This window comes from Lepisma saccharinum, chromosome 6 (assembly GCF_977018435.1).
Source record: "Lepisma saccharinum chromosome 6, izLepSacc3.1, whole genome shotgun sequence".
Classification (NCBI taxonomy): Eukaryota; Metazoa; Arthropoda; class Insecta; order Zygentoma; family Lepismatidae; genus Lepisma; species Lepisma saccharinum.
This window is the reverse complement of record NC_139234.1, coordinates 22,029,019-22,041,443: the sequence shown is the minus strand read 5'-3', so window position 1 is coordinate 22,041,443 and position 12,425 is coordinate 22,029,019. Positions and strand designations below refer to the sequence as shown.

Below are 12,425 nucleotides of genomic sequence, written 5' to 3'. Positions count from 1 at the left end.
CAGTGTTATAATGGAATTACAGCACTGGGCATACACATATTGTTATTCTGTTGAAAAACAGCCCGTTGCCACAAACAGTTAGTTTCGTAGATACGCCATTAATGTATGAAAATATTAATGAATTTCCTGGCGTACCAAATTCCAACGGAGGCGAAGGAAGGTCCCCAGTCCCATGAGAAGGACGACTGCATCTTCCTGATGTGGTTAGCGTGGCATTCGCCGAAGTACTGACATGCGGGAGGGACGATGTAGTCAGCACTCTGCTCCTCAAACTTTCTCTCGGCGTAATTGACGGGGGATTCGAATTCCACCCTTATGTTATTTGTTCCCTCCTGAAATTGAAATAAAAATTACAAAAACGTCTTAAGCTCTTAAACGTATTAAATTACTTATACTGATTCTCCACGATTGAGTACTTTAACGTGAGAACAAGCTTACAAATGATCCATATAAAACTGGAGTTGCAATTTTTAAGAAAAAAGTACTCGTATAGCAAGTGGGAATAATAGTAGGACTCTGTAGCTGAGCGGTCAGCCACAGGTCCCAGGTCTAAACCTTGGGTAAGGCATGGATTATTATCATGCATTTAATCAATTTATCATCGTCGTGACTAATGCAAGAAGTTGAAAAGCGACGTAAAATAACCAGATGAGAAAGGAAAAGAAAAGTTGTAACGCTGGGACCAATAACTTTGTCGAGTGACTGTAACTGACCACTTTTCAACTATGATTTAAATATTACACTGCTACGGCATTGCCATACGAACTGCACTGCTGTCTTCATGGTATTTTGTTGGAAATTTGTTTTAATTCCACTTTTTGCACAGATAGGCTAATCGGGAATGGATCTACAGTTTAAAGTGCTATCTGAATCACTGTGTGCATCCAGCGGGTATCAAACCAAGGACCCCGTGGTTACAAGGCGACGACGTTACCACCATGCCTTCCGGGAGGTGTGTTGCAATGTGCAGGTGGTAGATTTACCATTTTTATCTTAGAAAATAAGTGCTTGATCTGTCCAAAAGACAATTTCTGATATGAACCTCTCACTGATGCAGTGCTAATATATATATTTTTTTCATTCGAAAACTGTAGACAACTGTAAAATGTCATTGCTATTGTCATGTTCGGAGGTCTCGTCTTTAATAGAAATATCAGCTGATTTTGTATCCATAAACAAGGAAAAGCTCAAAATTCGTCGTTCTAGTTTATGGGAATCATATCAAATGCGATCCACCTCCTTCAAAATTCATGTGAAAATCAAAAGTATGAACAATTTTATGCCAACACTATTTATATTAGGGCTGAGCCGTAACCGATGCTTATATATCGGAATCGACAGATACCACTGGTATCGGTATCGGAAAATATCGGTTGGAATTCATTTACCGATACCAGCCGATATTTTTCCGGCATTTTGGTATTTCAGGGGGTCCGCAAAAATGTAACATTTTCGCGAAGTCTAATTCCTGGAAATTATGCAAAATTCAAAACTTTTCTTTTATTGTGCACCAATGTTGCACGAAAAAACTGCATTTTGTGATTGCATAATATCTGTTTTTATATTCTGGTGCAATTCTTGAATATTCTGAAGCAAATTTCTTGGTAAATTGATGCATATAATTGGAAAAGAATACTTAACGCACCAATAGTGATTAATAAATTGAACAAATTTTTATTATTGCAAGTTTCAAGTATCGCTATCGGTATCGGTGGGAATCTGTGAGAGTATCGGTGGGAATCGGAAGGGTATCGGTATCGGTGGGAATCGGCAAGAGTATCGGTATCGGTGGGAATTGGTGAGAGTATCGGTATCTGTGGGAATCTTTGAGGAAATCGGTATCGGTGGGAATCCGTAAGAGTATCAGTATCAGTGGGAATCGGTGAGAGTATCAGTATCGGTGGGAATCGGTGAGAGTATCGGTATCTGTGGGAATCTTTGAGAAAATCGGTATCGGTGGGAATCGGTAAGAGTATCAGTATCGGTGGGAATCGGTGAGAGTATCGGTATCTGTGGGAATCTTTGAGGAAATCGGTATCGGTGGGAATCGGTAAGAGTATCAGTATCAGTGGGAATCGGTGAGAGTATCAGTATCGGTGGGAATCGGTGAGAGTATCGGTATCTGTGGGAATCTTTGAGGAAATCGGTATCGGTGGGAATCCGTAAGAGTATCAGTATCAGTGGGAATCGGTGAGAGTATCAGTATCGGTGGGAATCGGTGAGAGTATCGGTATCTGTGGGAATCTTTGAGGAAATCGGTATCGGTGGGAATCCGTAAGAGTATCAGTATCAGTGGGAATCGGTGAGAGTATCAGTATCGGTGGGAATCGGTGAGAGTATCGGTATCTGTGGGAATCTTTGAGGAAATCGGTATCGCTGGGAATCGGTAAGAGTATCAGTATCAGTGGGAATCGGTGAGAGTATCAGTATCGGTGGGAATCGGTGAGAGTATCGGTATCTGTGGGAATCTTTGAGAAAATCGGTATCGGTGGGAATCGGTAAGAGTATCAGTATCGGTGGGAATCGGTGAGAGTATCGGTATCTGTGGGAATCTTTGAGGAAATCGGTATCGGTGGGAATCGGTAAGAGTATCAGTATCAGTGGGAATCGGTGAGAGTATCAGTATCGGTGGGAATCGGTGAGAGTATCGGTATCTGTGGGAATCTTTGAGAAAATCGGTATCGGTGGGAATCGGTAAGAGTATCAGTATCGGTGGGAATCGGTGAGAGTATCAGTATCGGTTGAATCGGTGAGAGTATCGGTATCTGTGGGAATCTTTGAGGAAATCGGTATCGGTGGGAATCGGTAAGAGTATCAGTATCGGTGGGAATCGGCGAGAGTATCGGTATCTGTGGGAATCGGTGAGAGCATTGGTATCAGTGGGAATCGGTAAGAGTATCGGTTGGAATCGGTGAGAGTATCGGTATCAGTGGGAATCGGTGAGAGTATCGGTATCGGTGGGAATCGGTGAGAGTATCGGTGGGAATCGGAAGGGTATCGGTATCGGTGGGAATCGGCAAGAGTATCGGTATCGGCGGGAAACGGTGAGAGTATCGGTATCTGTGGGAATCGGTGAGAGTATCTGTGGGAATCGGTAAGGGTATCGGTATCGGTGGGAATCGGTAAGAGTATCAGTATCAGTGGGAATCGGTGAGAGTATCAGTATCGGTTGGAATCGGTGAGAGTATCGGTATCGGTGGGAATCGGTGAGAGTATCTGTGGGAATCGGTAAGGGTATCGGTATCGGTGGGAATCGGTAAGAGTATCGGTATCAGTGGGAATCGGTGAGAGTATCAGTATCGGTGGGAATCGGTGAGAGTATCTGTGGGAATCGGTAAGGGTATCGGTATCAGTGGGAATCGGTGAGAGTGTCGGTATCGGTGGGAATCTTTGAGAGTATCGGTATCGGTTGGAATCGGTGAGAGTATCGGTGGGAATCAATGAGAGTATCGGTGGGAATCGGTAAAAGTATCGGTATCGGTGGGAATCGGTGAGAGTATCAGTATCGGTGGGAATCGGTGAGAGTATCGGTATCGGTGGGAATCTTTGAAAAAATCGGTATCGGTGGGAATCGGTAAGAGTATCAGTATCGGTGGGAATCGGCGAGAGTATCGGTATCTGTGGGAATCGGTGAGAGCATTGGTATCAGTGGGAATCGGTAAGAGTATCGGTTGGAATCGGTGAGAGTATCGGTATCAGTGGGAATCGGTGAGAGTATCGGTATCGGTGGGAATCGGTGAGAGTATCGGTGGGAATCGGAAGGGTATCGGTATCGGTGGGAATCGGCAAGAGTATCGGTATCGGCGGGAAACGGTGAGAGTATCGGTATCTGTGGGAATCGGTGAGAGTATCTGTGGGAATCGGTAAGGGTATCGGTATCGGTGGGAATCGGTAAGAGTATCAGTATCAGTGGGAATCGGTGAGAGTATCAGTATCGGTTGGAATCGGTGAGAGTATCGGTATCGGTGGGAATCGGTGAGAGTATCTGTGGGAATCGGTAAGGGTATCGGTATCGGTGGGAATCGGTAAGAGTATCGGTATCAGTGGGAATCGGTGAGAGTATCAGTATCGGTGGGAATCGGTGAGAGTATCTGTGGGAATCGGTAAGGGTATCGGTATCAGTGGGAATCGGTGAGAGTGTCGGTATCGGTGGGAATCTTTGAGAGTATCGGTATCGGTTGGAATCGGTGAGAGTATCGGTGGGAATCAATGAGAGTATCGGTGGGAATCGGTAAAAGTATCGGTATCGGTGGGAATCGGTGAGAGTATCAGTATCGGTGGGAATCGGTGAGAGTATCGGTATCGGTGGGAATCTTTGAGATTATAGGAAACAGTGGGTATCGGTGAGAGTATTGGCATCGGTATCGGTTCAAAGTGGTATCGGCTCAGCCCTAATTTATATGAAACTTTTTTTATCGTTTCCGAGATTAAATGTGAGGAGGTTTTGATATCAATTTTCCAAGAGGATTAAGGAGGTTAATGCAGGAAAACAAGGCATAAACATTTCCTTAGAAAATTTCTACGTCCGCCTCCGGCCATTCTGAAAAACTGAATTGAGTTAGATGTTGTTTTTTAATTGAATCGATTGTTATATCTCTATGAACAATCAAACTGCATTAATTATGTCAAATGAGCTTGTGCTTCTTGGGGTACTTACCACCAGGTAATCCTTAACGTCGAATGAGTATCTCACGAACATGTTATCAGAAGAGCCAACGAGCTGGTCATTGAGGAACACTTTGCTGACTGTGTCCAGTCCCTCGAACGTCAAAAGGACACGGGCTTTGGCTAAGAGATTGGCATCCACTGTTGATAGAAACAAAGAAGGTGTTCAAATTAATTGATCTGTATTGTATAACAGTTCTCTGCGTCGTTTTGTTACATCTCTACGTCATTTCAGGAGCACGCATGACCTGACTGGTAGCTGAACACGTTCGACTTTCGATTTCTCCACCAAAGTTACCTGGTTCGAGTCCCGGTCTGAGTATGGGTGTTCTTTGTGAGTGTCCATTCATCAATTTCATCTCTCACCATCGTCGTCAAGGAAGAAAAGAACAAAAATATAGAACGTGGATGAATGGGGAGAGAAAATCAGTGGCGTATGCTGGTTTTAACGATTGAGTAACTTCTAACCTATACCACACAATAAAATATTATATGTAGGGGAAGGAAGGGTTAAGTGGCCAGTACGGGCAAAGTGGCCATGTGAGTTTTATTCGCTGTACAGTGCTTCCGCCACGCGGGAGCCGGGCGAAACAGTCGCCACGGATGATATCAGTGTTGTCTGTGACTTTGAAGCAGGAGGCTGCACTTTTGTAGATGTGAACTCATTTTATTGTTTTTTTTCGCAAGTCTGATTTTAGCTAAGTGGTACAAATTGTTGATTATAGCTAAATAATAGTAAGTGTTATAATTATATACTCTTGTGCTGTTTGATCAGCGTGAAATAACCATTTAAATGATGTGTGTTTGAAAACGCTGTCATGTAGGTTAGGCGTTAGACCACAGTTTTTGTAATGGCGTCATTCCGAGCAAAGTGGCCACGAAACAGACAGACTCGAAAGGCAATGAAGGATGGATTAGATGTTTAAAATTTAAGAAGTGGGCACATGAAGAGTGCGCCGGTTGTGGCGAAGAAGATGATGAGTTTGAGTACGAATTTTGCAAATAGGCCTACGCCTAATCCTTTATTGATACACTATTGATTACGAATTACTATTTACTTTATCTTGTAAAGATTTCATACTTAAGATAATACTTAAAAAACATAATACAGGGTGGGCAATATTGATGGGATTGTACTTATTCTTAATGTGTATTTCTTCAGCTTGTGTTGATTAAATACACACTCTGAATCAATGTGATTTGTTCACTTACCTATGCAGGTAAAATGGGAAGGGGCTGGCCACTTTACCCAACCTAGGTGGGCAAAGTGACCTCTTCGTACTTTTTTTAAAAAAACTAACGTGTACATTTCTAAACAACAGGAATTTAAAAAAATAAATAGAAATTGGAAATAAAGTTATTATACTTTCTATTAGTCTCTGTTTCTATAACGTTGCTGATTAAAAAGGTATGATAAGGATTCATCAAACCTTAGAGTGGCCATTTTACCCTTCCTTCCCCTACTAGTAAAATACAACATTAATTTAAGTGTTAAAGCAAACTTATCCAAGTTATTTGTTTGCGAGGTAAACTTCTCAATAACTGAGAGCAATGCTCTGTGGCTATTTTCTGGATTTTCATTTTGCTTTATTTGTCCACATCTGTAGCTTCACATATAGTTGCGCTTCTTCTCTAAGATTTGAAATTATTCCTGAAATGACCTCACTCCAAATGGTATCATCAATAAACTCAATAAACTAATAATGAACTTTCAAATTTCTATCCCCCCTAAAATTATTCACAAAGGCCTAATTTGGTTCAAAAGTTGCCTTTACACCCGCTGAGATCGTACTCACACCCTCCTAGATCGAAAGTTCTGGGGGCCTCCCCGATGGCGCAGTGGTAGCGTCGTCGCCTTGTAATCAAGGGGTCCCGGGTTCGATACCCGGTGGAGGCACAAGTGGTTCGGATCCCACTTTAAACTGTAGGTCCAGTCCCGATTAGCCTTACTGTGCATAAAGTGGACTTAAAACACCAACTCAACAACAACAACAACAACAACGAAAGTTCTGGATAAGCCCTGGAATTAGTAGCCAGTGAGCCATTTACTGAACTTCTTCCTTTAGAGAAATAGGGGATTTGAAGGCCGAAAAGGGAATTTTTGACGTACGAGAGGGTTTTTTAATAGTTTGTGTGTGGGTGTGTGTGTGTGTGTGTGTGTGTGTGTTTGTAACAAAGGTTGCTCTTGCATGTCAACATGTGCACTGATTTTTCTTCAGGGACCTGATGAAACTGTGAGGTATGAAACATGCTTTTCCCTGTTGTAATATGTCTGTATATTATCCTGCCTCACTGAACATGTTTTAAATAAAGTGTTAGGTAAGTTTCATAAAATATTTGTACCAGAAGATTCTTGCTAGAAAATGTGAAGTAATAAGATATACAAACACACATAGAATAAAAACTCTTTTTGAGTGAAATTTGGACATTCTTCCAGCAATGGAGGATTAGTCTTACCAACAAGAAAATGCAAGCTTCTCACCTTCAAAGTCCCTGTAGTAAGTCCAGTTCTGCCTTCCAACCCATCTGTATTCTATGTCATTGAACCTGTAGTATATTGGAGTCTCCAGGATTCCAGCATTCTCTAAGTCGGTGAAAATTCCTCCGGGAACATTGCCTGGAATATTTTCCTCTGGAAACGGAAAGAAGAGTGATTAAATAACTACAATATCATATGAGAAAGTTAAAATATGGTTACAGTGCATGCGACAATTGCCGAAATTGCACCTGAAATTTTCACAATTATGCCTACAATACAGTGAATGTTTCTTGAACCATGAATTGCACTGGTGTAACAACTGATTTTGGAATCTTTCCGTAGATATGCTACTATACATTAATTCAATATCAAATTTGATCAGTTTACAGAGGCGTCAATTTCATACAAATAATGGGGGGGATGAACAACAATTAATTTTTCATGTGTAATGCATATACAGACATCTTGAGAAATTTGGGGACTGCCTTGCACGCTAAAGTCGGCGCCCATATGAGTTTATCCATCCCATCGAATGGTTCCTTAGTGTGTTTTAGAAATGAATAGCACATTGGTGGCCGCAGGGAGTGTCAAAGGGGGTCACTTACCCCCTTGGAATAAGGAAAAATTGCCTTCTTACTTTTCCATTATCCCTTTTATTTGTAACTCGTTTGCTATTCTTTAATTGTATCTTCCTTTTAGCGATGGATCTTTTCTCAGTGTTTTATGTTCTGCTTACTTCCACTCAACTTGGTCATTTCATTTTCTGCTTTCCCTTCCATTTTCTGTATCATTTTCCTCGTTCCCCCTTCTCTCTGTTGCTTCTTTTCTTCTTTTGTTCCTTCTCACCCTCTCTCTGTATGTCTAGCTTGAGCTCTGTCTCCCATCTTGTTTTTTCTCTTTCTTCCCTTTCCTTTCACTCTTTCTCTCTCAACCTTCCATCATTATCTCTCTTTTTCTCCCTTTATCACTTTTTATCCCTCTTCTTTTTCCTTCCTCTCTCTCTCTCTCTCTCTCTCATCATGTTCTCTTTTCTTCCCTTCCCTCTCTCTCTCACCCTTCCTTCTCTGTTTCTATTTCTATATCTCTCTATATATATCTCTCTCTCTCTCTCTTTCTCTCTCTCTCTCTCTCTCTCTCTCTCTCTCTCTCTCTCTCTCTCTCTCTCTCTCTGTGTTAGCTTCTTCATCTCTCTTTCTCTGACTATAACTTCACTTCCTCATTTCTACTCTCTTTCCTTCTCTCGGTCTGTCTGCCAATCTGGCTTCTTTAATTCTTCTTCCCTTTAAAACTTCTCTCTTTTATAGCAACACGTACACATATCAATAAATCCTGCTTGAGATCATTTTTTTATTATTATTATTTTGACCCTCTTTTCAAATGAAAATATTCTGTGGGCACGTAGACGCTACTTCGACATATCTTGGATCTTCAAAGGTAAACTTCTTTATGAAGAAAATATCACGTGTCGTTTTGAATTGCCACCGAGTGCAATCTTTGACAACGCACTTGACTATAGTGAAACTGATAGTGTGTGTACAAATACCAGGTGGTTATAATTAAAGTGACGGTGTTCAGAGTGGTACAGCACGGGCTATAATGAGCGTAGGAGTCTGAAACTTCGTAGATATGCTAATGAAGCAATGCGCTCGGGTTTATGAAGAAAAAGTTCCAATTCTCGCCACCAGGTTAAAATATGGCGCTGTAAGCGATCAGAACGTGGAAATTTCCGTAACTCTGACGTCAGTATGTTATTCCGACGTTGGTGTCATTGCTAACCGTTGTGTGAGCTCCCTGGTTGATGTTGATGACGCTTGTTGTGATTCTTTTTGTGATGTGAATGTTCGTGGAAAATTAAAAAGGTTGAATTTGCTCGTGTAAAACACAATGGCTATTGCGAAGAGAGACCGTGCACTGCTAGTGAAATTGTTTTACCAGAATGGGAGCAATAGCAACGCCATTGCGGGAATATCGCCGACAGAAAGGGTGAGAAGAGAGCCCATATCAATTAATGGGCTAAAGAATATGATGAAGAAATTCGAGGAAACAGGTGAATTGGGTGTCGCGGAGGAAGGCGGCCCATCCCCATGGAAATTGTGGACGTTCCAGAACCACTGTTATCATGTGTTTGATCATTCCTGTCTTTTTCCTGTACCCATACCACGTTCTGACTGCTTACAGCGCCATATTTTAACCTGTTGGCGAGAATTGGAACTATTTTTTCCCCCATGATTCGCGATGATGCTACATTAGCATATCTACGAAGTTTCAGACCCCTACGCTCATTACAGCCCGTGCTGTACCACTCTGAACACCGTCAGTCAGTATAATTATAACCACCCGGTATTATCAATGAAAGACATTTCAGTACTTGTCATTGGCTGCTTTAAAATATCTAGAAAGCCTGAGGATTCTTACCTAAAATCATCGCGCGAGAAACTGGAGTTGAATTATTTTCAGAAGTTTATGTATACAGGGTTGAGCAAAACAGGTAGCCGAAGTGCTGAATACGTAATACTTTAAGTAATATTTTTTGGGCCACCCCGTATAAAGTTGTAATGATTCTTCAGTGACTTTAAATATTTGTATCATTGAAGAACTAACCATAGAGTAATTAAAGTTGCAAAATGTAATAACGATGGATGATTAATGAGAATCCAATTAACTCAACAGTGGAACTCTGTGTTCGGAAAACATATTTTTGTGTAGAAATGAGAATAAATCTTTATGAAGTTATTCTATCATTACTTTTGTTTTTCCATTAATAATAATGATAATGTGCACTAATCTTGTCCGAAAAGAAAGTGGATTTCGCTGTTTTCGGCTGGATGCAACTAACCCCCCCCCAAAAAAAAAATAAGGGGAAAGAATAAAAAACTTTAATTTGAACATGTAATGGTCGGATTGGCCATTACTGGTTTTTGTATATTGTATCAATTAATTGCTGGCCAGCTACAAGGTGTAGGGTTAAGTAATATATTTCCATGAGTGTACTTTTATGTTATTATTGCATGTAAGTGTATGTGCTTATTGGATTGTGCTTTACTGGATATTAGATTCCCCTGTTTTTTATCTCCCCGGTTGGGGCAGCAAGCTGTCTTACAAAAGATCGTTGGCAGTGGAATTTTTCCAACGCTACGGGGTCCACGTCCACGGACGTTTGCCCCGACTATAAAAAAGGCCAGTGGGCTTTAGAAAAAACAGTGTTTCCCCATTGCTCGACGAAGAGGGACGTCTCCTCAAGTTTAGTCCACTTTTGGTGGCTAAACTGGATATAATAATGTAGCATTTGGTGTAAACCAACCCCTGTTGCTGTCCCAAGTCCCCTTTTAGAAAAAGCTATGAATATTTGGATATTTCCGTGTTGAATAATTGATGCCCAAAAGAAAGAGTGAAGGCGTAAGGAAACGCATTTGTAATGAACGGAATATCATTTAAGCTGAGGGTAGGTCCACAGAGATAGTTATGTAACGGGTTTGACCACTCGTCCGGAAGACCGAAGTCCCCAGTTCGAGGTGCCAAACAACTCTACCGCTAGTCCGTAGGTTCAGGGTTCCGCGGCCGCCCGATTGGACGGTCGTCGGTCCTTGGTTCGCGTCTCCGGTTAAGGAAACACGATTCCTACCACCAGCTAACGGTTTAAGTCCAGGTTCATGTCACCGGGTCGGTTATTAACACCTCCGGCGGTAAGCCACGTCGTGCATAAAGTGGTGCTGTTATTCATTTATAGCAATAATAATAATAATTGTTGTAATAATAGAAAACTATAAATCTTCTGGTCAATGGAGACAAGCTTTACAGCTTCAAACTCAGGACTGAAACCAAAAATATCGACCATACGAGGATATACATCTATACATACATATAAATGAATCAAGAACACCTGTAGGATAACGAATATATATATACGTGTATTCGGTAAAAATAAACACAACAATGATAATGTAACCATTACATGTCCCCTCACTCTCATTCTATCATGCACTCACACACACACACTGCAGGGGTGGACACAATATAGCATTACATGATAAAATATCTAACCGCCTCTTTGGTTTATTTCCCGTGTACCTTCAAATTTGAGATTTCCATTAGCCCCTTAGGCTTGCTTTCAATGTAAATAAGCGCGGCTAGCGCTCTGTCACATATGAGACGCGATTAGCTAGGCGTCATAGTTACCAAAAGTGAATAATAATTGACATTACACTTGTAGAGGCACTACTATGCAAAAATAATAAGCATAGACTAAATGAGTGACAAGAGGAAACAAACTTGATTACAAGTACACGAGTGCTGGTAATACAAACGACTGTAATATAAACTAGGATATATTCAAAATGATTAACTCAGCTATACTATTTAGTACCTAGTTTTTCTAATACCTATATATATCAAAGAGCACGGTAAAAGTCAAATAATTAATTATATAAATACTCGGCGCGAGAATAGGAAAACAATAACAAATAGTAGGTCTTTTACATTTATAGAACTTCGAAGGGTGAGCGAAATAGGTTCTTAATTTTTGAAGATTTATAGTACTTTTGATTTGATTGGCCAAAATAATTAATAATTGCAGGCAACATTGTTCGATTTCATCTCGCTTTGTGTTAAGACGAACCAGTGACGACGTAGGTGGACAAATGTTCACTCTCACACATAAAGAAATAACTGGAGGATACTATACCGACTCAATGGCGGCGTGGTCCTCGTTGCGGCGTCCCGACGATACTCGTGGCTATGCCAGTCTGTCCTCCTGGCGGGCAAAAACTGTCTCTTCGACTTAGACGTAACATTCATTTTTCTTCCCTTTTTTTTCCATCGCGGCGACGAAGATGGGCGGAAAAACACCTCGCTTCCATCTGTCTGCTCGGGGCGTTGCATCCGATCGTGGCTTCCAATGGCCGTTCGGGGATACGCAGGGCGTCGGGTCGTCTAAGGGCGGACGTCGTTTCATCCCTCTCTTTTCTCTATCTCTTCTTCTTTTCTCGGCGTAACATCCGTCTCACCGTTGTGGTACTTTCGTCTCTCATCTGGGTCGGCAATGCGAGTTGTCGCTGCGGCGTGGCTTTCATCTCAGACATCGTTATGCAAGCGTCGTGGTGCTGGTCTCTTGACTTAAGGCGTCGTATACTTAAGCAAGGCGTCGTGGCTTCTTCTCTTGGCTTCTTGGCAGCAGTAATCGGAAACCCGAAGGTCCCGTCCCTCTCGTAGCTTTCTCAGCCGCCCATATTTATTCAATGTCCCTCCTTACAAAAAAGGGAAAAACACCTGGAGCACGTGAAAC

At 41.6% G+C, this 12,425-nt stretch overlaps 1 protein-coding gene across 1 annotated transcript in view; it reads right to left on the bottom strand.

Moving 5' to 3' along the window:
- The window catches only part of LOC145989267 (beta-mannosidase-like), a 51,858-nt gene that overhangs the window by 23,369 nt on the left and 16,064 nt on the right, over nt 1–12,425 (bottom strand). The window contains exons 2-4 of the mRNA XM_083124592.1: nt 7,148–7,297; nt 4,658–4,806; nt 136–332 (exon numbers count right to left, since the gene is read on the bottom strand). Of these exons, the coding sequence (XP_082980718.1) occupies nt 136–332; nt 4,658–4,806; nt 7,148–7,297 (496 nt within the window). The remainder of the gene's footprint in view (nt 1–135; nt 333–4,657; nt 4,807–7,147; nt 7,298–12,425) is intronic.